This window comes from Meles meles, chromosome 6 (assembly GCF_922984935.1).
Source record: "Meles meles chromosome 6, mMelMel3.1 paternal haplotype, whole genome shotgun sequence".
Taxonomy (NCBI): domain Eukaryota; kingdom Metazoa; phylum Chordata; class Mammalia; order Carnivora; family Mustelidae; genus Meles; species Meles meles.
This window is the reverse complement of record NC_060071.1, coordinates 64,904,644-64,932,210: the sequence shown is the minus strand read 5'-3', so window position 1 is coordinate 64,932,210 and position 27,567 is coordinate 64,904,644. Positions and strand designations below refer to the sequence as shown.

Genomic DNA, 27,567 nt, shown 5'->3' with positions numbered 1-27,567 from the left:
GTGTAGCTGATTCTAGTTGATAAATCATTTAGTTCTTGAAAGGCTTTTTTTTCTTAGAGCTTTTTGTTTGTTTTCTGGGTCATCTGGGTCTCCTTTAGGATCCTCTTTTTATTTATCTTCAGCTCTCTCCCACTGCAGCCTTCCCCTCAAATGTCTGGCTACTGTTGGCTGTCTATCCTATTTCAAAAAAAACAAGGCAGACTTCATCAGAGGCTTGGATGTGTGGCACAGACTTATCTGGCAGGACCTGATCCACTAGGGTCCTTACTCGAGGAGGAGGCTGTTATGCAAGGGAACCACTGAATGCCAGAAGACAGAAGCCGGAGCTTGATGCCATCATATTTCCTTGCAGAGAAGCCTTCCAATATTCTACCTGGTCCTGACACCTGGTGCTCTGCGTACGGTGGTGGTGGGTAGAGTGCTTTGTATTCTATTTTTACTCCACTGCATGGGGCTGCCTGGACCCCACCCTCTGGGAGCTGACTGAGTGGGCCTGGAGTATAATGAGTTCTATCTACCACTATTTGTAAAAATCTCCTCAAATGATTCACCCATATATCCTGTAATAAGAACCACAACATAAAATAAATGTGGAAGTCCAAGAATAAGGAGGCCTAGAGAGCAGAACAGCAGATTTTAGACAGAGGTAAAATATTGCAGAAGTGACACAGTTGCAAGTGATGCAAGGTCTAGGATGAAGAATGGCAAGGAAAGGTACAGGAGCTAAGGAACAGAAGAGCGTGGTACCGCACACCGAGCTGCACCTGTGAATTCATTGCAAGTGACAGGTGAAGACATCAGTTCAAAGGTGGGGATACAGGAGAGGAGAAAGATGCTATCTGGATCCTGCCTCCCAACTCCCTGGAGAGGCATGGTGAAGAAAAAGAAGCTGCTTCCACTATACAAGCAACACCCTCAGGTTACTCGTACCGTTGGACTACAGGGATAATTTTAAAGTGCTTATTTAGCTCTTCCGCAGGGACTCCCTATTAACAGAGGGCAGGACAGGTCCAGAACTGTCCTGTTTAGATGTCTGTTAGCACAGTCCTGGACATAGCTAGTTTTAATCCCATGCACCTTAAACACAAGGTAGTCTGGGAGGCGGACAGTGATCAGGGAGGTGTTCATTCCCAATGCACCGTGATGCTCCTGTAACAGACTTGCCTAACTCCGAGACTGACGTAGGATGCCTGGTTCAGACAAGGCAGTCCTTGGAACACAGCCAGACGAACCCACATACCAAGCTGCTCCAACTCCTACAGTTAAGGCTGATCCGCAGTGCAAGAATAAGACTTCCATAAGGTGTGATGTCCCACTCACTCAGATAGGACCAACACCTGTGCATCCCCTATGGGAGGATTTGGGGGGGGTCTGGAAGTTTACACATCTGTCATTGGTAGCATCAATGATCTCTTTGCTGTGCACTTGGGCTGTGTTGACTCCCCCTGCAGCTTTAGAAAAACCAACTCTTTTGTGTTGGTCTTCTCATCTAAGCTCACTATTGAGGGGCACTTGGATGGCTCAGTTATTTGAGCGGCCGGCTCTTGATTTCAGCTCAGGTCACAATCTCCGGGGCCCTGAGACTGAGTGCTGCTTATTGGGGAATCTGCTTAAGGATTCTCTTTCCTGATCTCTAACTCACCCCCTGCACACGCTTATACACACGTTTCTCCCTAAAAATAAATAAACCTTTAAGCTCACTTTTTTTTTTTTTAAGATTTTATTTATTTATCTGAGAGACAGAGATCACAAGTAGGCAGAGAGACAGAGAGAGGAAGGGAAGCAGGCTCCCCACTGAGCAGAGAGCCAGATGCGGGACTAGAACCCAGGACCCTAGGATCATAACCTGAGCCGAAGGCAGAGGTCTTAATCCACTGAGCCACCCAGGCGCCCCTTAGTTATGTATTCTTAATCATTAAGAGAGTTATATATAAAGAGATGGAGATTTAGTTGATGTAAAATCTTAAAGCTAGAATTCAAAATTGATCCTTTTTTGTTGTCTATTTTAAGTTAAGTAAACCTGGAATCACAAGAATTTTGCTGTACATTTTTTATTTTTACTTATGTTTATTTTTTAAGTAGGCTCCACACCCAGCATGAAGCCCAATGCAGGGCTTGGAAACATGACCCTGGGATGAAGACCTGAGCTCAGATCAAGAGCTGGATGCTCAACTGACTGAGCCACCCAAGCACCCCAAAAGAATTTTGAGTATTAGCAGTTTTAAATGTTTATAACTTGGAATATAAAGATGATAAAGACAGGGGGAAGTGGTAGCTAGATTCTCAATTCATATTTATACTTATCTCCATTTCCAGATAGATAATGAATGCTCTTCAAAGCACAGGGCCTTAAGGCCTTTCTGGATTTTCCTCTCTTTCAAGTTTAGATTCCTCACCCTAACCCAGCATCTGTGGACTAGGGCAGGCCCTGTCAAAACCTGAGGCAGCCATGACAGCCCCTCTCCCACCACTCTGGTTTCCGGAGCACCACAAACCACTCTCACAGGCCCTATCTCATTTCGTTTTCGTAACATTCAATTCAGTAGAGCAGGTACTGTCTCCATTGTAAAGAATAGAAAACTAAGAATAAAGGCATTTCAGTTTTCCAAGATCACATAAAAAGAAATGACAGAACTGCTACTTAACGTGGATTTTTTGGGCTCAAATCCTGTTCCTTCCTTGCTCATACCAAGCTAGCTCTTGTAAGGTTTGGCAACTAGTAATTCATAACCTTTGCATTTTTTTTTTTTTTTTTAATTTATTTGACAGAGATCACAAGTAGGCAGAGAGGCAGGCAGAGAGAGAGAGAGGGAAGCAGGCTCCCTGCGGAGCAGAGAGCCCGATGCGGGACTCGATCCCAGAACCCTGAGATCATGACCTGAGCCGAAGGCAGCGGCTTAACCCACTGAGCCACCCAGGCGCCCCACCTTTGCATTTTTTATGAGAACATCTTATTCAGCAGGTTACTCACTACTAGGCAGTTTTTTTTTTCTTATAGCAAATAGTTATTATCAAAGGATTTATTATTACTTAAAATGATCTCTTTGGGGATAAATAGCATGTCATCACTGGTTGTGTTTACTGCTCATTAAGTATAATTGTCTTAGTATTTAATAGGTGGTAAAAATATATATATTACTTACCTGATTCTCATTTTCTTTTTTTGTCTCATGTTTAAGGTGGGCTTTCAAGGCTTTTAATAACTTGTCTGCCTGCAGGAGAGTTCAAGACTTTATCAGTAGGGCCAAAAAACAAGTAAGCAAAAAAGATAGGTTATTAACTTTCCCGTTTTTGAGGATAATTATTCTCCTGTTCTACTATTCCTCAAATGTCCTCTGGGCAGGCTCCAGAATAGAAGATGACCAAGAAAGAGTTGGACCAAGACCCAGTTTTCACAGAAGAATGGGGAAGTGAGACAGGTTAAGAGGAAATGACAACAGATACCCTGGGCTAAGCGCCAACATGAGGATACCCAGGGTGTTGTGCACAAGACAGCCGGGTTCGGCCAAGGTCTAGACAGCCGGGATAGACCTGAGCAGGTAACTGGACACACCAGTTCTAAGATGAAGACATGATGTTTGCAGCTGCTGAGGTCTGAAGGATAAACGGCACAGTGGTGGCCACAGGGAAGGGGTAAATTGCCTGGGAAGGAAAGAAGGAGGGTGGAGTTTGGGGAACTCAAGTTCAGTGTGGCTGGAACATGGAGCTGCTCAGGGAAGGGGAGGGAAGACACTGGAGAAAGCGGGCAGGGTATGATCCTGCCAGGCCTTGTAAGCCTGTTAAGCGTAGGAGCTTTACCCGCAAAGGGCAGTGTTGGAAGAGTCTAGCAGTGCCAGACAATGACCAGTTCTGCATTACTCAGAATGATCACTCCAACAGGACCACGTGCAGGATGCACTGGATGGCAGAAAGGCAGAAGCCAGCAAAGCAGCTGGGAGGCCAGGAGAGGAAACCAGGAAGGACTATGGCCTGAGCTAGAGCAGGACTAAGGCAATAAGAGCAGATTCAAAACCTTTTTAGGAAGTAAAGTCAGTACGAAGACAGGGATTGAGGAACAGTGAAACTGTATTACACCCAGCTCCTGGCTTGGGCAGCTGATGTAACATGGGGGGGATCTCTCAGACCAGGAATTCCAAACACAGGCAAGCTTGAGGGTAGGGTGTAGTGGGAGGATGGTTCCAGGTCCCTGGGGAAAGGGACTCCTAGTTTCTCTTCTCACCCTGAGAAACCTTTCCTTCCTGAGAAATACTAATCTGATTGATTAGTTTCTTGGGCTTTTGAAAGGTCAAGCATATTGATTGGGTTGTCTTTTCCTCCTCTTCCACTCAGGAAGCTGGGAACCAGATATTTCCTTCTCATTGTGAGCCTAGCCACCACAGCTCATACCATTTATCTTTGACCAGGTGTCCAGGAGAGAACAGCAGGGATCCGGATTTGGTTTGGGGTGTTAGGGGACAGGAGAGGCTGTGCTTAGGGTGTGAAGTCCATCCCCCAGGTGGTTTACCAGTATGCCCTGCGTCAAGGTCTCAGGCACCATGCCAGCTAGTAATAAAGTGGTTTTTATTTTCTACTGCTGTTGCTCCTTGAATGTCTCTTGGGGCCTTCTCCGTGAAGGGGGTCATTGGTAGGGGAGAATTCAGGCACTCTTGGTTCTTCAATCATTTTTTCCACCAACCACTTCACTGAGGTATGATTAACCTACAAACAGCTACAGACATCTAATATACACAATGGCATGTGTTTGGTGATAAATATATACCCGTGAAACCATTACCACGGTCATAATCTTCTCTATCACCAACAGCTTTCTACCACCCCCTCTGCATTTTGTCTTTTGTTTGGTTTTAAGAATCTTTCACGTAAGATGATAGCACATTTTTACGTAGACCAAACAGTAATGTTAATCATAGGCTCTATATTGTACAGGTTTCCAGACTTAAAATACTACAAAAACCTCATCAGACACGTGACAATGATGAAAGGTGCCTGTGGCAGAGCCAGGTGAGACCATTTATCAGGTTCAATGCTGTGGGTGAGGTTCATGAGGGCCAAGCAAGAGGTACAGGTGTTAGGATCAGCAGGTCAACAAGCACTGATCACACTACACATGGTTCCAGGCACAGGAGAAACAGTGATGAGCCAAAAACACAAGGTCTCCACTCTCTAGGAACCTCCCATGATGGGCTTGCCTATTAATGAAGCTCAAAAAATGATAGGATATTGGGACGCCTGGGTGGCTCAGTGGGTTAAGCCACTGCCTTCGACTCAGGTCATGATCTCAGGGTCCTGGGATCGAGTCCCACATCGGGCTCTCTGCTCAGCAGGGAGCCTGCTTCCCTCTCTCTCTCTGCCTGCCTCTCTGCCTACTTGTGATCTTTCTGTCAAGTAAATAAAATCTTAAAAAAAAAAAAAAAAGGATATCAGGGGCTACCAGAAAATTAACCTGGGGACTGGAGGAGGGTGCTCCCTGAGTTAGGAGGGTCAGGAAAGGCCTCTCAGAGGTGGTGACTTTTCAATGGAGATGTGAACACGAAGAAGCAGCAGGCCAAGATGTGGGAAAGAGCATTCCAAGTAGAGGGTGCACCAAGGCCTGAGGTGGGCTGGTGAATTATAAGGACAGAAGAAAGCCAGTGTCGTGGAGCGTGGTGATGGATGCTGCTTCGGGCTCCCTGCTCAGTGGGGAGTCTGATTTTCCCTCCCCCCTCTGCCTCTCTCCCCTGTTCATGCTCTGTCTCAAATTAAAACAAACAAAAAACCTTTAAAAAAATGTCAAGTCCATAGGAAAGTTGAAATAGTATAATAAACACTTTTATCCTCCCCACCTAGATTTAGCAATCATTAACACAGTCTCATAGTTGCTCTATAGTAACGTATTTCTTGCCAACTTATTTGAAATTAAGTTCCAGCCAACATGATACCTTCCCACTAAATACATCAGCTTCATCTCCCAAGAACAAGAGGTTGTTTTCTTACATAACCTCTAATACGTTATCATACTAAGGAAATATATTAATTTCCTAAAATCCTGATATGTAGCCCTCAATCAAATTTCCTCAATTGCCTCAATTTTTAGCTGTTTTCTTTTTTAAAAAATTCCCCTTCAAATCAGGATCAAACCCAGCTTCTCACATTACATTTTTAGGAGTCTGGATTTTATTTTAGGTGTGAGGCAAGTCAATGGGGGGGGGGGGACACCGAGCAGAAACAGTGGCGCATTCAACGTTTCAAATATTGCCTTGATTACAAGAGAATAACTACCCGGAGGCAAGAGTAGAGGCTGGAGAACCACAGACAGGCTGTGGCCTAGGTCTGCAGCACTGGTGATGGTCAGCAGAGGTCAGATTTCAGGAGTGAAAGTGGTTTAAGCAAATAAGGAAGATTCAAACCTGCCAAATAGCAGGGTTGGACAGAGATGTATCACAAGCTTTGGAAGATGCAAAGCCTTGTGGCCTTGGTAAGAGCCGTTTCAGTGGAAAAGAACAGAGAAATTGAGCAGAAGATGAAGGACAAGTGGTCAGGAGAGGTTTTTTTGTTTTTGTTTTTTTTTTAAGATGGGGACTTTTTAAAAAAATATTTTATTTATTTATTTGACAAACACAGATCACAAGTAGGCAGAGGCAGGCAGAGAAAGAGGAGGGAGCAGGCTCCCCACTGAGCAGAGAGCCCGATGCGGAGCTCGATCCCAGGACCCTGGAATCATGGCCTGAGCCGAAGGTAGAGGCTTTAAGCCACTGAGCCACCCAGGCACCCCTAAGATGAGGACTATTAAGACTTGATAGCATCCTTTAGGGAACTGAGCCAGCTGAGCAGGAGAAATTGATATAGGGGAGGAGCTAAGTGCAGGTGCGCAAGCCCTGGAAGCGGGAACAAGGATCCCTGGCACAAATGGCTAGGCTGCCCTCAGAAGAACATAAAGTACAATGGGACAGCTGGCGGATGGACTGAGGGTTTCATGGTGGAAAGTGAAGTAACTCTCCACTGACTCCATCTATTTTTCCAATGACCTATGAGGAAAAGTCATCAAGTGAGGGAAGGGAGCCAATGTGAGAAGACAGCACTTTATTGTGTTCAAAAATGGGAAAGTTAATGACCACCAAGGAAGCATATGGGGATCAAGTGCTCATTTTGATTCATGGTCATAAATATAAGTTTAAATATAAGTTCAGTCAACAAGCTTAGGTGATTTTCTCCAGGCAGGGTCAGCTGGTTGGGTACAGAAAAAAGGGAGGGGGGGCATAAATGCAACACTATTATTATACCCAACAAAATGAACAATACTTTTATTTATTTAAGATTTTATTTGACAGAGAAAAGATCACAAGCAGGGGCGAGTAGCAGAGGAAGAGGGAGAAGCACACTCCCTGATGAGCAGGGAGCCCACAATACCTTCACTTAATAACTAGTTCAAGTTTAATTTTCTTCAATTGTCTCAAAACCGTCTTTCTATAGCCGCTTATAATAAAGCCTTATATGGTCACCTTTTTCTGGAAAATAGGTACCTCTCAAAAAGTCTTTATTGACACCCACTGTGTGCCAGATACTGTGTGGTAGGTAGGTAATGGGGTCTGTAGTGACCAGAAATACTTCACTATTCCACTCTGAAAACGGGATAAATTGGCTAACCCAGATCAGGTGCCTCAAGAGAACGAACGACATGTGGGGCTTTTAGAAAAAGATCTCTGTTGCAATGACTCTTCAGAGACCCAAATGGTTGTAGGGCCTTAATGTTTATTTATTTATTTGATAGAGATCACAAGTAGGCAGAGAGGCAGGCAGAGAGAGAGGGAGAGGCAGGCTCCCTCCTGAGCAGGGAGCCCGATGCGGGGCTTGATCCCAGGACCACAAGATCATGACCTGAGCCCAAGGCTTAACCCACGGAGCCACCCAGTTGCTCCATGCAAGGCCTTAATGTTACCAAGAGCTCTGAACAGAGGAAGCCTCCACTGTAACTCTCTTGCCACTATTTGGGGCATTATTCTAGTACTGCCAATAAGTGATTGAAAATAACGATTCAGCATCTCCCATATATTGCACTTAGTGTTGTAAAGACCTTACAAGGAGTGTGGCTGAGATTTTTTTTTCAAGGAACTTAACATATAGTGGAGAGGATAATGTAATATGCAAATAACCACAGTGTAAGATGAAAGCCTACAAATGCTCAAAGAAAGTACCCGACATTAAACAGCTTTAAAAGCACAGTATCCTGGCATTTCTAGGGTGGACCTGTGGCCAAGGGACTGAAGTGGAGGACATGAAGTGTCAAGTCAGTGAAACTTCTGTTGGACTCTGAAGAGCAGTTGGAAATTATTAATGCAAATAAAGACGACCGAGAAAGAAGGGAATCTGAGGCCAAAGGACCAAAGTCAGCAAACAGAACATTACCGCAACGGTAATCACAAAAGAACGATCATTCTAGATCAGGCCTGAGTTATAAAAATTTATCCACGAGATGGTCCTCTAAAAGTCATCCTTTCTTCCAGGTCCTCCTGTAAAGTATTAGGAGATTTGGGTCTCATTTACAGTTCACAGGTTGTGACTGTTTCTAATTTCCCAGAAGCCAAAGCAATTACTTCTGCGACTGCCTAACGACCTGAATTAGACACAGCATCCCTGAGTTTTCCGGGCGTGCATTTCCTAAATTAATTCCAGAGTACTTCCAATAACACCAAACCGAACAAATCCTTTTGAAGTCAAGGCCTATGTGAACCCCCCGAAAAATCAGCCTCAAAATAAGGTGAATACTATGGTCCCCTCTCCGTTTTGCGTAGTTGGAGGAACAGGAGGCTCAGTCCCGGGGTACCCGTTCGGTCCCTTCCCACCATGCCTACCTGAAGCAGCTCACACAACCCCACCCGCTACCGGCTCCGTACCCTCAGGTTAGCCCGGAGGCCCAGATTCTTGGCTAGGTTCTGAAGGTCGCTGTACTTGAAGGAGTCCAGCTCCTCAAGGGAGGGCATGGCCCCGGCGAGCTGCATCCAGGCGACCACAGTGAATACTCGTACTCCACCTTCAGCAGCGCAGTTCAAAACTCTGGCGCCACTCTAAGCGTTACCGAAACCGAATTTTATAGAGAGTTTAAATTGAAAATGCTGCACTTCTATTGGTTAAAAATACCCTGAAGGCGGGGTTTCCTGGCGTTGACCAATAGAAACGAAGATTTTCCTCGCATCTGACGCACGTTTTCCCCACCCCTTCAACAACACTTTGGGGCGGAGTCCCCGGCTCACCCTGTCCAATGAGGAAGCAGGAATCGTGCTTGGGCGGGCCAGGTGCGTGTTCGAAGCGGAGGCGCGGGCTGCGGGAACATGGCGGCTCGGCCGCGGCGGCATCGTTCCCGATGTGCACAGCTTCCGGGGGGTGATTTTTGTGATGCCTCAAAGAAAACAACTGACAAACACTCTTGTACGACTTCTATGGAGTGGGACACGCAGGTAGTGAACGGGTCCTCGCCGCTTGGCCCCGCAAGCCTGGGGGCAGAGGAGCTGCCATCTGGCCCGCGGCTGCCGTCGTGGCTGCAGCCCGAGAGGTGCGCGGTGTTCCAGTGCGCGCAGTGCTACGCCGTGCTCGCTGACTCTGTGCACCTCGCCTGGGACCTGTCGCGGTCCTTAGGAGCCGTGGTCTTCTCCAGTGAGTGGGGGCAGAGTCTGAGGATGGCGGAGGAGGGCCAGAGAGGGGGTTCCCGCTTTCTCACCCGACGGTCGAGAGCGGGTGGTGAAAAAGACGCGGGAGTGGGGGAGCGAGATTTGGAAGGAAACCCCTTTGCCAGGGGTGAGGGCAACTTTTCATAATTTTTGTGGCCATGATGAATCTATCTGTAGCGGGTAGGTTTCCCCTTTCAAGCTTCACAAGTACTCTTTCCTTCTGACTTGTGTTTGTCTTCCTAGGAGTCACAAACAACGTAGTTTTGGAAGCTCCCTTCCTAGTTGGAATTGATGGTTCGCTCAAAGGCAGGTACGTACTGGGAGCTGGTTTCTAGTCCCACACTTAGTAAGACTGAGGAACGTGGAACAGACCTGCACAAGGGGGGAATTGTTTGTTCTCATTTGCGCCAGAAGAGAAGTTTATTTAGTCCTTACAGTGAATTTGAAGGATGTCTCTTTTACCTATTTGAGACTTGTAGGAACTTGATGTGTTAATGAAATGGCAAGATTGTATTTGTGTGTAGATTTTATGATCTTTCTGAGGGCTGCATCTCTAATGGTTTGTGCAGGTTAAGTGAGGCTAAGAAGGTTATGTCTAGTATGGGAAAAGGGAGAAATGTACCTTTTGGTGTATAGTGAGAATCATTATAAACTACAGTCCTTTGAGATAACTAGGACTTTTAAATATGCATCTTACTTGGAGTTTGTATTAAGCCATGGTAGGAATATTTCCTCTGTCATCTAGGGAACTAGGGAAGAATGTAAGTTGAATGTTAAGAACTTGAATACTGCAGATAAACTTTGCATCTATTCTGTGCCATGATCTACAAGTGACAACAAAGTGCTCAGTGAATTATTACAAGGCTCCTTAATTTTGAGCGTTGGCTTTTATAGCACAATAATTCATTCTGACCTCAGTTTTCGGGTTAAAAAAGGTATAGGAATTCTTAGTTGCTTTACTCAGTAACCAGAAAGAGTTTTACAGTTCCTCTTTCCCAACTGAAAGACACTAGCTATTCTTACCAGAGTGTCTTTCCATCCAAAGGGAACAGGGAGGAAAAGAGTGGTGGCTTACTTGTAATTGGGTTATTTGGAGCCAGAAGCAGAAGCTTTCCAATTATCTTTCTTAGAATAGAATAATGCATCTAGATACATACTGTCCAATACTGTAACCATTAGCCACATGTAGCTGTTGAGCACTTAAAATGTGGCCATCCTGAATTGAGAAATACCGTGAGTGCACAATACACATTGGATTTTGAAGACTCTTCCTTTTTTTTTTTTTTTAAAGATTATTTATTTATTTATTTGACAGACAGATCACAAGTAGGCAAAGAAGCAGGCAGAGAGAGAGGAGGAAGCGGGCTCCCCACTGAGCAGAGAGAGCCTGATTTGGGGCTCCATCCCAGGACACTGGGATCATGACCTGAGCTGAAGGCAGAGGCTTTAACCCACTGAGTCCCCCAGGCACCCCAAGACTCTTCCTTTTTTAAAAGATTTTGTTTGTTTGATATATAGAGAGAGTGTACAATCAGGGGGAGCAGCAGGCAGGGGGAGAAGCAGGCTCCCCACTGAGCAGGGAGCCTGATATGGGGCTTGATTCCAGGATCCTGGGGTCATGATCTGAGTTGAAGGCAGACACTTAACTTACTGAGCCACCCTGGATTTTGAAGACTTGATACAAAAAAAATTAATAGTTTAAAAACAATGATTACATGTTAAGATGATATTTTTGATATATTGGGTATTATAAAATGTATTAAAACTAATTTCACATGTTTCTTTTGAATTTATTTTTAACAGGACTAATAGAAAACTTTAAATTACTTATGTGGCTTACATTTTATCTCTACTGGAATTACTGATCTAGATGGTTTATAAAACACTGGAGGGAAATTCCAAATATTCGTGTACTTTTAGAATTAGGAGAGCCATGGGACTTGGCAGGAAGGAATTTATTACCAGGAAATGATCCATGTGATCATAGAGGGTGAGAAATCCCAAGAGCTGTAGTTGGCAAGCTGGAGAGACAGGAGAGCAGTTGTTTAGAGCTAGTCCAAGTCCACTAGCCTGAGAACCAGGAGAGCCAAAGGTGTAAGTTCCAGTCCAAAAGCCAGAAGGCTCTAGACTGAAGAAGAGCCTATAATTCAGTTCAAGTTTAAAGGCAGGGGAAAAAACAATGTATTAGCTTTAAGCAGACAGGCAAGAAGAATTTCCCCTTACTCCTGACAGGGTCAGCCTTTTTGTTCTATGCAAGCCTTCATCTGTTTATGAGGATCACCCAAATGGGGAGGACAATCTGCTTTACTCAGTCTACTGATTCAAGTGTTAATCTCATTCAGAAACATTCTTATAAACACATTCAGAATAATGTTTGACAATAACTGGGTACCACGTAGACTAAAATTTAATCATCCCATGTTAACTTGGCACCCATATGCATCTCCTAAAACCATACTTAATCTCCAAATAAAGACAGTAACAAGGGGCGCCTGGGTGGCTCAGTGGGTTAAGCCTCTGCCTTCGGCTCAGGTCATGATATCAGGGTCCTGGGATGGAGCCCCGCATCAGGCTCTCTGCTCAGTGGGGAACCTGCTTCCCCTCCTCTCTCTGCTGGCCTCTCTGCCTACTTGTGATCTCTCTCTCTCTGTCAAATAAATAAAATCTTCAAAAAAAAAAAAAAAGTAACAAGGCCATAATTCTATCTAACATATTACAACTATCCTGCATATAATTGAAAACACACTAACTGGGGCACCTGGGTGGCTCAGTGGGTTAAGCCTCTGCCTTCTGCTCAGGTTATGATCTCAGGGTCATGGGACTGAGCCCCGTATTGGGCTCTCTGCTCGGTGGGGAGCCTGCTTCCCCCCCTCTCTCTCTCTGCTTGCCTCTCTGCCTACTTGTGATCTCTCTCTCTGTTAAATAAATAAATAAAATCTTTAAAAAAAGAAAGAAAGAAAACACACTAACCCTTTCTCTAGAAAAGGAAGTAAAGTCCTTAAATAATGTTTACATTTCTTTGATTTCTCATAAGTTAAATACTGTGATATAAAAGTAATAATACTTAAATAGAATGATACTGTTTGATATAATAGTATGATATAAAATATAATTGTATGTTATATAATAAGGGAATAGAGAAGAACAGAGATAAACACTCAGACACAAAAACCTACTCATGGGGGCGCCTGGGTGGCTCAGTGGGTTGAGCCTCTGCCTTCTGCTCAGGTCGTGATGTCAGGGTCCTGGGATCGAGCCCCGCATTGGGCTCTTTGCTCGGCGGGAAGCCTGCTTCTCCCTCTCTCTCTGCCTGCCTCTCTGCCTCCTTGTGATCTCTGTCAAATAAATAAATAAAATCTTAAAAACAAAAACAAAAAAAACCCAAAAGACAAAAAAAACCCTACTCATAACAAAGGAGGAAATACTCATGGCAATTACAGTATTCATTTCTGTAACTAGTCACTTAGTCATAGCTGTATTTGTAACTACCTTCTTCGACTACCTATCTGTGTCCCCTTTTGCCTTCAGCAAGCACACAACTGGTCATAGTTCCTTAACTGGTGTGGTAATGCAAACCTTCATTTTGAAGGACTTGAGCCATTAGCAGACTAATATTCAATGAAATATTTTATAATACATACCTAAGCATAATTTTGGGATTTTTTTTCACATTTTTCCCCTGTGCCATAAATTAGTTTCTGTCAGACATTTTTCTGTAGGTACTGTGTTTTATCTGGTACCATTAATTGCTATCTAGGGATTAATTCAAATTAATGCAGCTTTATTTCATGGCTTGTTTTCTGATTACTGTATTCACAAAAATACAGTACTATATGTGTGGTTCAGGACTTAATTTACCCATGAGTTGGGATACTGTATTGCTTGGTCTTTTTTAGTATCCATTGATGTGAATCATTTTCATTATAGTCATATGTTTTTATACTCTATTGATGCAGTTTTACTGCATAGTATGTTTATACAAATAATTTTTTCCCTTACCAAACCATAAAATTGTTTTCGGGGATGCCTCGCTGGTTCAGTTAGAAGAGCATACAACTCTTGATCTTGGGGTCATGAGTTTGAGCCTCATGTTGTGTGTAGAGAGTAAATAAATAATTTTCAGTACATGTCTGATGAAACATAATTAATTTTTTTCTTAAAACATTTCTTTGTAGTATTTGGGATGCCTGGGTGGCTCAGATGGTTAAGCATCTGCCTTTGGCTTAGGTCATGATCTCATAGTCCTGGGATCCAGTCTTGTGTTGGCTTCCTGCTCACTGGGACTTTGCATGCCACTCCCCACTTGTGCGCGTGTGCGCGCACGCTCGCACTCTCTCTCTCACAAATAAATAAATAAAATCTTAAAAAAACAATAAAACATTTCTTTGTAGTATTTGGATATGTTTTATATGTTTATATGTTTTATGACCAGCAGATATGGTAAGTGATTTACCCAAGTGGTATAACTAGAATCATTACCTGTTTCCTCATCTAGTAATCTTTCAGAGGATAAAAGAAAAGAAAATAGATGGCTTGGTAGGGTAATAGCATTTTTGTTTTTTCTCTTTTGGTATTTTGTCTGGGTATTTTTTTAAATATTTATTTATTTATTTGACAGACAGAGATCACAAGTAGGCAGAGAGGCAGGCAGAGAGAGAGGGGGAAGCAGGCCCTCCACTGAGCAGAGAGCCCGATGTGGGGCTTGATCCCAGGACCCTGAGATCATGACCTGTGCCAAAGGCAGAGGCTTAACCCACTGAGCCACCCAGGTGCCCCCTGAAGGCAGAGGCTTTAACCCACTGAGCCACCCGGACACCCCTGTCTGGGTATTTTTTTGTTAATTTTTTATTACATCTGCAAAAGAAAAATCCTGATTTGAGTTTGATTAATAAATTTTTTAGTAAACCACAATCAACATGATTATCTTTTTTTTTTTTTTTAAAGATTTTATTTATTTATTTGACAGAGAGAGAGAGATCACAGGTAGGCAGGCAGAGAGAGGAGGAAGCAGGCTCTCCGAGGAGCAGAGAGCCCGATGCGGGGCTCGATCCCAGGACCCTGAGACCATGACCTGAGCCGAAGGCAGAGGCTTTAACCCACTGAGCCACCCAGGTGCCCCAACATGATTATCTTTCTTAAGCTAGGATTGGTTTAACTGTAGCTAATTTATATGTTCATGTGTAGTTTTATATGTTCAAATTTTAATCTGATTAGTTAGCTCTTTTTTCTCCTTTTCAAATGTAAATTATTCTATAAGTGACATTTGTACATCCATAATAATCTAGAATGTAATTATATTAAAAGCTGAGTTAACCTTTCTTGAATATGACATTTCTTCAATCTCAGTCCTATTATAGCACAGTTTTTAGGAGAACTGGTTCCAGAGACTGGTTATTTTATATTTCTTCTCTGATTTTCTTACCAATATTCTGTTTTTCACTCCAGCACTTACAACCTTTTATTCTGTACTTCCTGTGGAATTCCCATTGGTTTCCATTTGTATTCTACCCATGCTGCTCTGGCTGCCTTGAGAGGTCACTTTTGCCTTTCCAGTGACAAAATGGTATGGTGAGTTGACTTAGATATTCTTTATCAAATATATTTTAAAAGGGCTTCCAGAATGTTTGTCCCAAAGAAAATGGTAAAGCAAATCACTCTTACACAAAAAGATGGGCAGTGGGACCAAAATATAGTTTCATAACATTATGCTCATTTTAGATGTCTTATAATCATACCATGTCTTAGTATGCTTATCATCAAATAAATGAGAGGATATTCTTTTGTTACAGAAACTTCTGGAAGGTAAGTTTTTTGCAAAACAATGTTGTAATAGATACTTACTGGGTTTGTGCCCAGCCCCTGTTTTCTTTCCCTATAGAGTGGGACCTTGTGGCCACGTTTTTTATCATGTGTGATACCACTCCCAGGTGATGGGATCAAGAATGAATACCTGACATAAGCTAAGCCAACAGGCTTTCTACTCTAGGAATTTGAAGGAAGGACCCAGAGACACTGGTCATTGGTAGATGGTAATGGGGCTGAAGTTGGGAAGTGAAAGCTTGAGGTTTAAGGTCACTACTTTCTATGTTATGCATGTAGATGTGCGAAATCTTATCTGCAAAAAAGAGTGAAGCTGATAGTTACCCAAAGAAAAGTAAAAAAATAATAGCATGTGGCCTCATAGAATCAGATAAAGTACCATACCTGTTTCTTCTTAGGTAGTACTTTGGATATTTATCTTCCTAATACTACTATCACTTAAGCTTTTTTTTTGTTTATTATAACAAACTGGAACATCTATCTTAGTCTTTCCTTGACCATTAAAAACAAAAAAAACAAAAACAGCCATTGATGACCTAGTTTGTGCCAGTCATTATGCTCATCTCACTGAGTTCTTAATAGAAGAAAATTGGGACTCAGAGGTAGAGGAGCTGAGATTTTAACCTGTGTCTTAACTTCAAAGCTCATTTTCGTTCCATTAAACATAGAGTTTTCTTTTTCTCATTTAACATGCTTAGATCAGTGTTTCTAGCCGAGCTATATATGACTAAATAATAAAACTCATAAGTAAAGCTTGTCCCTCATTCATGAGACTGTTCAAAATGCATTATTTTGTTTACTGCAAATTTTCTTTTTTTGCTTCACTGCAGATTTTCACCAGGAAATATATACTTGAGATGGATTAAAAATTTACTTTCAATCAATTTCTTCTTAAATAATTTTTAAAAAACTTTATTTATTTAAAATAAATAAATTTGATAGAGTACAAGTAGGCAGAGAGGCAGGCAGAGGGAGCAGGAGAAGCAGGCTCCCCGCTGACCAGAGAGTCCGATGTGGACTTCATCCCAGACCCTCAGATCATGACCTGAGCCAAAAGCAGAGGCTTAACCCACTGAGCCACCCAGGTGCCCCTTAAATAAATTCTATCTAGAATTAAGTTTAAAGAGGCGGGAAAAGTGTTTATAAATGGGTGCTATTAGTAACCTCAAATCTTCTTTAAAAACAGTTACAAGTAGTTGTTCCAGTTGAGCTCTAATTGATTTTTTGCTTAGGGAAGTTAAGTTTTTTGTAACAAAAATTTTTTAATATAAATTTTTAAAGTATAATAGGAATTTAAGTAATTTCTTAAGTTTAAAATGAGGAGTTGGGACTCAGAGGTTAGTATATTCTTTTTTTTTTTTTAAAGGTTTAATTTATTTATTTGACAAATACAGATCACAAGTAGTCATAGAGGCAAGCAGAGAGAGAGAGAGGGAAGCAGGCTCCCTGCTGAGCAGAGAGCCCAATGTGGGGCTCCATCCCAGGACCCTGGGATCATGACCTGAGCCAAAGGCAGAGGCTTTAACCCACTGAGCCACCCAGGCGCCCCTAGTATATTCTTTTTGATTAGAAATTAGGCAAGTATCGCTAGCCTGAGTCTGGGAAAATAATAAATCTATGTCTGTGTGCATCAGAATGAATTGCAAGCAAAAGAAAATGTGACTGACAGTGGCTTTAAGAAGTAAGGCGTGGGGTGATTGGCCACTCCAGGAGTCCTCCAGTGGCTCAGCCACAATAGGGCTCTGGATCAGCATCTCTGGTTCTCTTGGCCTTTTCATCTTGGGTGCTACTGCAGTTACAAGTGTTATATCCATAGCCAGTAGCATCCCCAACCAGAAGGAAGAGGATATGGGAAGTGGGAACAGTCTCATTTTATCATCAAAAATGTCCTTATTATTGGCCAAAACTATGTCACATAATTGCCTTAAGGTGGGAAAGCAAATATGTGAGAGGGGGGAATAAGATTGCCGCACTTGTTTTAGAACAGTTCTGATTCATCTCCTATGATTCAGCCTACTCCTGCCTTAAACAAAATCTGAATTCTGGGCGCCTGGATGGCTCAGTTAATCTGCCTGTGGCTCCAGTCATGATCCCCAGGTCTCGGGATCGAGTCCCACATGGGGCTCCCTGCTGTGTGGAGAGAAGCTTCCTGCTTCTCCCTCTGCCTCTGCCTCTCCTTCTCTGTCTCTCATGAATAAATGGATAAAATCCTTTAAAATAAAACAAGATCTAGGGCGCCTGGCTCAGTGGGTTAAGCCGCTGCCTTCAGCTCGGGTCATGATCTCAGGGTCCTGGGATCGAGTCCCACATCGGGCTCTCTGCTCGGCAGGGAGCCTGCTTCCCTCTCTCTTTCTCTATGCCTGCCTCTCTGCCTACTTGTGATCTCTCTCTCGCTGTCAAATAAATAAATAAATAAAATCTTTAAATAAATAAATAAAAAACAAGATCTGAGTTCTGTTAACAACAAAGAACTTAGGAATGGCTACTGGGGTAGGCAACCAACAATGTCTGTCACCATATGATTACTTTTCTTCTAACCGCTATACAATTTAGTTACTCATGTGACCTGGTTTATGTGTTTAGTTTGCCATGGGATAATTTTTTCTCATGTATTCCCAGCTGGCAAGGGGTGAGATGAGACACAGAGTCTCGGATGATTTCTTAATTGATAATTTGTTTTTCCTACAAAATACAATATAAATGTTGAAATGAAAATCTGTAAGGAGGCTGTCTTTGCCTGACATTGCTTTAGAGGACAAGTTTGGTTCATTGATAATCTTGTATATAGTATGATACTAATATTTTCTCTATTTATTTTCTATCTAGCTATCAGTTAAAAACAAAAGCCATAATAAATGCATCTGAGATGGACATTCACAACTTGTCTCTACCAGAAAAAGTTGCAGAGGTAAAATTTCATGATGGTTGTATGTTTCCTGTAATACAGGCATACCTCAGAGATATTGTGGGTTCAGTTCCAGACCACCACAGTGAAATAAATACCTTAATACAAAGCAAGTCAGATTATTATTTTGGTTTCCCAGTGCATATAAAAGTTATGTTTACACTATACTATAGTGTACTGTGTGCAATAGCGTTATGTCTAAAAAAAACAATATACATACCTTAATTAAAAAATACTTTATTGCTAAAAATGCTAACCATCATCTGAGCTTTTGGGGAGTTGTAATTTTTTTTTTAATTTTTTTATTTTTTAAAGATTTTATTTATTTATTTGACAGAGAGAGATCACAAGTAGACAGAGAGGCAGGCAGAGAGAGAGAGAGGGAAGCAGGCTCGCTGCCGAGCAGAGAGCCCGATGCGGGACTCGATCCCAGGACCCTGAGATCATGACCTGAGCCGAAGGCAGCGGCTTAACCCACTGAGCCACCCAGGCGCCCCAAAAAAGATTTTATTTTTAAATAATCTCTACACCCAACGTGGGGCTTGAACTTAAACCTGGAATCAAGTCATAGCTCATTCCACCGAAATGAGCCAGCCAGGTGCCTCAGATCTGTCCTTTCTGTAGGCACTTCATGTTTACCTTTCTCAGGAAAGAGTAGTGAAACATCAGGAATTCTTGTTTAAATGGATTTTCCTATGTGGTTGGTAATTTCGAAGTTGAAAGCAACTTTATTTTGGTAGCTTACTGTCCTCTCTTTCTAGTGGAGGAAATTTGGCTGTAACTTTACTACCCTCAGAAGAACAACCTTAGGGGCGCCTGGGTGGCTCAGCGGGTTAAGCCTCTGCCTTCGGCTCAGGTCATGATCCCAGGGTCCTGGGATCGAGCCCCACATCGGGCTCTCTGCTCTGCAGGGAGCCTGCTTCCTCCTCTCTCTCTGTCTGCCTCTCTGCCTAGTTGTGATCTCTCTCTGTCAAATAAATAAAATATTTAAAAAAAAAAAAAAGAACAACCTTAGAATTTATTGTTCATTTTGTTTTTAGTATTGTTAATTGTTTATTCCTTGCTCATTATACTTTTGTAACCAATGGCATGTATTTTCCAAAGTTTAAGTATCTTTTAGGACAGGGGAAGAGTGATTTTTGGGAGTATTGTTTTGCTAAGCTCATGAAACCATGTTCTAAGCCAGGTGCTGACAAACTTTTTCTTTTTCTTTTCTTTTCCTTTTTTTTTTTTTTTTAAAGATTTTATTTATTTGACAGGGAGAGACACAGCAAGAGAGGGAACACAAGCAGGGGGAGTGGCAGGCAGAGGGAGAAGCAGGCTTCCCGCTAAACAGGGAGTCTGATGCGATTCGGGGCTCCATTCCAGGACCTTTGGATTATGACTTGAGCTGATGGCAGATGCTTCACCGACTGAGCCACCCAGGCGCCCCAAACTTTTTCTATAAAGGACCAGATGACAAATATTTTCAGCTTTGTGACCATTCATTCCCAAGTACTCAGGTCTGCCCTTGTGGTGTAAAAGCAGCTGCAGACAATATAGAAACAGATGAGTGTGGGTGGGTTGCAGTAAAACTTTATTTACATAAATGGGCAGCAGGTTATCCAGTCACCGTGAGCCAACCGTCACTGTAAGCACCCAAGTTGATGAGAGGGGTCAGTAACTATTTTCAGTGGTATGGGAGATAACTTCTAGAATGGCAGCCTGAGGAACTCTGTGGCTACTCCATCCCCAGCAAAACTGCCGTTTAACTGAATAAAATTACAAAGGAAACAACCATTTTAAGCCTTAAGAAATTTTCCTCAAGGCATAAAGCAAGTGAAGAGACATTTATTTAAGAAAATCTACAAAATCTCTGTAAGAATAGTGAAACGTGTGGCATTTGAGCCTGCTCCCTCTTATGCCTCTCTACCTCAGAAGAATGGAGGCTCTGAGCAGCTGTAGCCAAGAACAAAGGGATGGTTTTTACTTTAGCTTCCAGCTGAGGGGTGTGATATCTTCCCAGGAGGGGCAGGCTATCAGTAATTCTCATCAGATGCTCTGTTCCTGTCAAAAATGGCCACTTAACAGGTGCAAGTTCTACCACCGGCACAGCAGGCTAAGTACTAGGAGTCTATTCACCCTTCCCTCAGCTTACATATAGGGCAGAGGTGTCACAATGGCCAAGGTAAGCCAAGAACAGAAGTTGGTTCCTATACCTAGCACTCTGCTTGTAAAGCGAGGGTGTCATTCCCAGAGACGCTCCTAGGCTGAGGCAGATTGTAAAAACTGCTCCCCTTCCCCCACCACACAAGGGAACTGCTGCCTAAAACAGTGGAGATTTTGAGGTAAGCAATTAAGAGGAAGCTGATAGTTCCATGATAGCAGTAAGCTAAGCCATAGATTAGTTAGAAGGTTACCGGACAGAGTCAGGGTAGAGACAGCCAAGAAGAGCCCTCCTGGGGTAAGGACAACAACAAAAAGAATGGCTCGGGATCTTTTAAAGACTACCCCTGCAAATGCGGGGAAGGGGGCTGAATTTAATTGGATTAGACTGAGCAGTTTATGTCCCAAGGCATTGTCAAAAGCTCTAGGGCAACAGTCCAGCAATTCATGAAGGCGAACAGCTTGACACAAGATCAGGGAAGATCAAGGAGACACGGAAAGAGCCTGCTGAACCCACCTTCTTCCAGGTGACTGTGCATGCTCAAGGTTCTGTTCTCTGAGGACTGACAGCAGTCTCATATGGTGGGGAAGACAGGTATCACTGAATAGCCTAGCCCACTCACTGAAACAGATAGGAAGACACAATAAGCTGAGGAGTGGGTATTTAGTATCCAGAGTTGCTGTAGTAAGTTATTTAAAATGTCCAGTTTGCAGAGTGCCTTGCTGGCTCAGTTGGAGGATGTGTAACTCTTGATCTTAGGTCTGTGGGCTTGAGCCCCATGCTGGTTACTTAAAATAGTAAAAAAAAAAGGTTGTTTTTTTTTTTTTAAATATCCAGTTTGCAACAAAAAATTAGAAAACACTCAAAGAGGAAAGTATGACCTATATATGGGATAAAAAGCAGGCATCTAAAACTGCCTATGAAAGGGCCCAGATGTTGGACTTAGCAGAAATAGGTCCAAAAAACTAAAGGAAACTGCTGAAAGAAGTCAAGGAAGGTATGATGACAATATGTTATCAAATAGAGGATATCCTTAAAGAGTTAGAAATTATAAAAAAAAACACCAGTTGGGGCACCTGGGTGGCTCGGTTACATGTCTGCCTTCTGCTCAGGTCACGATCCTGGAGTCCTGGGATTGAGCCCTACATCAGGCTCTCTGCTCAGCAGGGAGTCTGCTTCTCCCTCTGACCCTCCCCCTTCTCATTCTCTCTCTTTCTCTCTCTCTTAAATAAATAAACCAGTTGGAAATCCTGAAGTTGAAAAGTACAATAACTAAAATGACAAATTCACTAGGGGGCTCAACAACAGATTTGAGTTGCCCGAAGAAAGAATGAGTAAACTGGAGATAGACTGATAAGATTATGGAACCTGAAGAAAAAAGAATGAAGGAAGATGAACTGAGTTTAAGACATTTCTTGGGCACCATCAAGCATGCCTAAATATTCTTTGATTAAAGGAATACATACCAAAGGAGTACAGAGAAGTAGGAAAGATATTCAAAGAAAAAATAGTAGAAAAATTCCCAAATTTGATGAAAAACATTTATTTACATATCCAAAACCTCAACAAGTCCACGTAGGATAAACACAGAGATAATACCCTCACACATCATAGTAAAAATGAGGAGGAAACAAAATCTTAAAGGCAACAGAGAAATGATTCACCATATCCAGGGGTACTCCACTATGACTAAGAGGCTCTAGAGTTATCTATTTAATTTAAACAACATTTCTTGAATTTTATTTTTGTATCCTGTGTGATAATAAAAATATTTAGTGTATGGTGCAAATTATGTCAGAAATAAGATTTTTGGAGGCACCTGGGTGGCTCAGTAGGTTAAATAAGCCTCTGCCTTCGGCTCAGGCCATGATCCCAGGGACCTGGGATGGAGCCCTGAATCAGGCTGTCAGCTCAGCGAGGAGCCTGCTTCCCCCTCTCTCTGCCTGCCTCTCTGCCTACTTGTGATTTCTCTCTGTCAAATAAATAAAACCTTTAAAATTTTTTAAAAAAATAAGATTTTTTGTTGTTAACCTGATTTCAACATAAGATTGTTATCTGTAATTCTATATTCAGTGATAACTTTATTTCCTAAGCATATGCTGTATGCTAAAAACCATTAAGTTTGGTTCTTGATTTAGGTAGAACTAGCTGTAGTTCAATAGAACTATTGAAAAGTACCTATTTACCAAACACAGGTTTTTTTGTTTTTGTTTTTGTTTTTTTAATAAACACAGGTTCTTAACCCAACAACCAGGGCTACTTTTGAAGGCCTTTAGCAGAATATTGAAGAAAGGCATTTGTTACTGTGAACAAAGAAGGAAAAAAGTTAGATAATTGCTACTAGAAAAGGAGGGGAAGACTAGTTGATGCTACTCTCCACAAACGTTCTTACCCGCCTTATTCTTGTCTTCCTTCCTAATACTTGCCATTTAGACCTGGTGAAAAGCCATAGGAAGGAAGGAAACAGAGAAGCAGTGATGCTCAGCAGTGGCTTTTTTCATATGAAACTTTGTATCTGGGGGTCTTACTGTGCTCTGGGTTTACATAAAGTTCTTTCAGAAATAGGAAAAGCGTATTTATGTAATGTGTTCAGACATTGCCAGTTCTCAATCACTAGTTTAAAAAGTGGCTGGGACACCTGGGTGGCTCAGTCGGTTGAGTGTCTGCCTTCGTTCGGCTCAAGTCATCCCAGGATCTTAGAATCAAGCCCCACATCTGCTCTCAGCTCAGCAGGGAGCCTGCTACTCCACCTCCCTCTGCTTGCGACTCTGCCTCTTGTGCTTGCTCTCTCTCTGTCAAATGAATAAATAATAAAATATTTTTTAAAAAAAAGATGCCCTGGGGCGCCTGGGTGGCTCAGTGGGTTAAGCCGCTGCCTTCGGCTCAGGTCATGATCTCAGGGTCCTGGGATCGAGTCCCACATCGGGCTCTCTGCTCAGCAGCGAGCCTGCTTCCCTCTCTCTCTCTCTATCTGCCTGCCTCTCTGTCTACTTGTGATCTCTCTCTGTCAAATAAATAAATAAAATCTTTAAAAAAAAAAAAAAAAAGATGCCCTGATACCTGTTCATTTTCCTTTGTAGCTGAAAGAGAAGATAATGTTAGCACATACTCACTTATATTCACTGATGAAGATTCTGAAGGAAGTAACTCCAGACCAGCCCAAGTCAGAAAACTGATCCAGAATTAAAGCTTAAGTATCAGGCTCAGGCCTTATTACTATCTTCTATCAACAGGTGCTATTTGATCAATTCTCGAGAAAGATCAGCTTCAAGAAGGGATGGGAACTGTGGTTTATTGTGCTTACCTCTAGGCTGATTTTCCAAATGATTTGAGAAGCTGCTTCTATAAGATGAGAAACTAAGGAAGCTTCTGTCCAGGTTTTATAGCTATTTGCTTTACGAACTTATTTTAGCTTGTCAGTGTCATACCTATTTCTGAAAACCTATTTTACTGCAAATTTAGGTTGATTAGGAAGCAATGTCCTGTGAATGGTCTGATATAAAGATGCACGGTTGTTAGGAAAATAGAGTTGTATCTAATGTGGACTACTGTTATTTCTACATGGAGCAGTGGTTACGGTGAAGACCGAGAAACCTTTTTTTTCTTTTATAAAATATAGGTACATACATATTTTGTAGATAATATTCAATAAACTAATTGGATAATGTATAATTTCTTTCTCTTTTCATTTCTAAAGTAGGTAATAATGAGAGGAATGACAATGAGAGGTAACTGGGTGATAATATGAGGAATGTTAAATATCATTCACCAAAATGCTGTTCTTTCATGTTTTGCTTTATGCAGCACTTAGGTTCAGTACCTTATCATATTATTCATCTATTAAAAGTATACTGACTTCTGGGGATCAAAGGTAGGCAGAAAGCAAAAAGAGCCACTCTACCTGCACAGAGTTTATAATCTCTTTAGAGGTGGACATTTAAATAACCACATGAATACATGTGAAATTACTACTCTGTCTTGAAGAAAAGGGACATAGAGCTACCAGCATTTATGGGAGGTAACAGACCTGGGGAGGGGGGCAGTGGTCAGGGAAGGCTGTTTTGAGGAAGTGACACTTCAGCCTTGGTCTGAAAGAGTAGGAGTTAATTAGGGAATGGAGGGGGAAACCTGTGCAAAGGCCCTTAGAGGAAGACGTGCAGGAGGTGCACCAGTGGCCAGAAACCAGAGGGTGCAAGGACTCACTGGCCTCCTGAAGAATGTTTTTATCCCAAGAACAATGGAAGCCCTTACAGAGTTTTAGAGGCAACCACCTACAGCAGGATTGGCTTCACTTGTGTAGAACTTTGTTATGGTTGTGGAGAATGGGCTTATAGGGTCAGCAGGCAGATCACTGAGGGGCTGGTAAGAGCACAATCCACCCATGGTCTAGCCAAGTGTTGGTGCATAGAAAACTAGACTTGGTTCAGATGTAGCTAGGAGCCATTTTTCTTATTCTTTCCATTCTTTCCACTTTATACTGCCTTAAGGCCATTTCCCTTTAATATATTTTAAACAAGAAAATTCTGATTTGCTTTATGCTTTTGAGTTGCAAAATTTGATTCCATAAATAAGGGTGAAGACTCTGGCAACAAACAGTACCAGAAGAACTCTTACTTTCTACTCCTAAAGAATGGACCTTCTTACTTTATTTTTTTTTGTTTTTTTTTTTTAAAGATTTTATTTATTTATTTGACAGAGAGAGAGCACAAGTAGACAGAGAGGCAGGCAGAGAGAGAGAGGAAAGCAGGCTTGCTGCTGAGCAGAGAGCCCGATGCGGGACTCGATCCCAGGGCCCTGAGATCATGACCTGAGCCGAAGGCAGCGGCTTAACCCACTGAGCCACCCAGGCGCCCTACTTTCTTACTTTAAACTTAAAAACTTTTCCCTGAATCAAAAAGAATCTCTCTCTCTTTTTTTTTTAAGGACTTTATTTATTTATTTGAAAGACAGAAACCACAAGTAGGCGGAGAGGCAGGCAGAGAGAGAGAGGAGGAAGCAGGCTCCCCGCTGAGCAGAGAGCCCGATGCGGGGCTCGATCCCAGGACCCCGAGATCATGACCCGAGCTGAAGGCAGAGGCTTTAACCCACTGAGCCACCCAGGTGCCCCTCTCTTCTTTTTTTTTAGGTAGGCTCCATGCCCAGCGTGGAGCTTAAATTCACAACCCTCAGATCCAGACCTGAACTGAAATCAAGTGTCAGGCAATTAACCCACTGAGCCACCCAGGCTCCCCAAGAAGGTTCTCTTTTTTTCAAGATTTTATTGTCAGAGCAGATGAGCACAAACGGGGAGCTGCAGGCAGAGGGAGAACCAGGCTCATGACCAGAGTCGAAGGCAGCAGCTTAACCAAGTGAGCCACCCACGCATTCCTCTCTTCTCAATTAGTGTTAAGTCTCTTTAGTCAAGATAGCTAATATTCAATACAAAGCATTTAAAATGGTTTATATAGATAGGAAGGATTCCCTGCAATAACTTAAACATTATTATACTTAGCTATTTCCTTATCAAAAACTAAACATTTGGGGTGGCTCAGTTAAGTGACTGCCTTCGGCTCAGGATGAAGCCCCATGTCATGTTCCCTGCTGAATGGGCAGTCTTTCTCCCTCTGCCTCTCCACCAATTGTGCTCTCTCTCTCAAATAAAATCTTAAAAAAACTAAACATTTGCTCATACCTAGTATAAGGTTAGCCCTAAAAGCAGGGGATGAGGGATGCCTGGGTGGCTCAGTCGGTTGGGTGTCTGCCTTCGGCTCAGGTCATAGTAGCAGGGTCCTGGGATCGAGCCCACATCGGGCTCCCTGCTCAGCGGAGAGTCTGCTTCTCCCTCTCTGCCTCTCCCTCTGCTTGTGCTCTCTCTCCCCCAAATGAATAAATATCTTAAAAAGTTAAAAAAAAAAAAAAAGATAGGGCATGACGTAAGCTTAAATGGAATGCCTCTTTGTTCACATGGATGCCACTTCCCTTAGCCTACAGCAGAGATTGCTACAACTTGGTATCAACACCCAGATCTTTGATCTTACCTGACATCTGGAGCCTACCTCCCCAGATCTCTGGTTTGGCTCCTCCCATCTCAATATCTACTGCATTATTAGAAATTACCCATTCTGAGATACCTGGGTGATTCAGTTGGTTAAGTATCTGCCTTCAACTCAGGTCATGATCCCAGGGTCCTGGGATCGAGTCCTGCATAAATCCCTGCTCAGCGAGGAGCCTGCTTCTCCCCCTGCTTATGCTCTCTCCCCGCTCTCTGACGAATAAATAAAGTCTCTTAAAAAATTAGTTTAAAAAAATTACCCATTCCAAGTAATGAGTAACACAGTGAAGTTTCAGTGCATTCTCAGTCCATGCTGCTTTATTGCCAAAATATACACACACGCGCGCGCAAACACACAGGTGCAGAGTTTCCAACTTGTATAGCAGTTCCCTTTTACATCAAAGAATAAAATTTCTGAAATCCCAAGGATGCATAGATTAAAAAGCTGCCTTTTGTAATAATTTATAAATTCAGTGAAATTCTTTTTAACACTGTATACCAATGGTGTAATGAAGAAAATACAGAACAGCAAGTAGAAATAGTAAGCAACTATACTTGTAGGATGCTAAATAAAAATATGTGAATGATACTGTAATATAGTATGACTCTGTAAGTGACGGGTGGTTCTAAGGTAAGTGCCAAGACTCTTACTGTTATTTAAGGGCTGACCATAATGTATTGCCAGAATACCATTCTTATCTCTGGGAGGAAAACTGATGGCAGGGCATACAATCAGCAAGGGAGAAAAAAACGGTTTGAATTGTCAGTAACTTTATGGTATCTATTTTGATTTTAAAGGAGGCTTAGGCATAAAAGTTCCTAGAGAAATCTGTGATGTTTGGTTTTTTAACTATATGCTTTTGTGGAATAATGGGCACAGAGCTGAGAGAAACTCCTCCCTATATCTTTACTTGTTTTGTTGGTTGGCAGATGTTATCAGTAAGTGACAAGAAGCAAATCTACAAATGGGAAATAATTATCTCACTGCCTATACTTAAGTGGACACTAAACACTGCAATGACTG

General features: G+C 42.4%; 2 protein-coding genes across 3 annotated transcripts in view; one reads left to right on the top strand and one right to left on the bottom strand.

Annotated features, from left to right (window-relative positions):
* NUSAP1 (nucleolar and spindle associated protein 1) overlaps positions 1–9,048 on the bottom strand; it is a 31,953-nt gene extending 22,905 nt beyond the window's left edge. For both annotated transcript variants that reach the window (XM_046009382.1, XM_046009383.1), the window contains exons 1-2: positions 8,871–9,048; positions 3,144–3,212 (exon numbers count right to left, since the gene is read on the bottom strand). In XM_046009382.1, coding sequence (XP_045865338.1) covers positions 3,144–3,212; positions 8,871–8,975 — 174 coding nt within the window. In that variant the 5' untranslated portion in view covers positions 8,976–9,048. The remainder of the gene's footprint in view (positions 1–3,143; positions 3,213–8,870) is intronic.
* A 101-nt stretch (positions 9,049–9,149) lies between these two features.
* On the top strand, positions 9,150–24,428 carry OIP5 (Opa interacting protein 5). The gene is made up of 5 exons (XM_046009388.1): positions 9,150–9,627; positions 9,885–9,951; positions 15,087–15,209; positions 18,288–18,369; positions 23,593–24,428. Exons 1-5 carry the CDS (start codon positions 9,306–9,308, stop codon positions 23,686–23,688), a joined length of 690 nt encoding a protein of 229 aa, XP_045865344.1. The 5' UTR covers positions 9,150–9,305; the 3' UTR covers positions 23,689–24,428.
* The last annotated feature ends 3,139 nt before the right edge of the window (positions 24,429–27,567 follow it).

Coding starts and splice junctions, on each gene's coding strand:
- OIP5 (XM_046009388.1), top strand. CDS start 9,306: ATGGCGGCTCGGCCGCGGCGGCATCGTTCCCGATGTGCACAGCTTCCG. Junction 9,952..15,086: donor GATGGTTCGCTCAAAGGCAG/GTACGTACTGGG, acceptor TTTTCACTCCAG/CACTTACAACCTTTTATTCT. Junction 15,210..18,287: donor TCCAGTGACAAAATGGTATG/GTGAGTTGACTT, acceptor TTTTCTATCTAG/CTATCAGTTAAAAACAAAAG.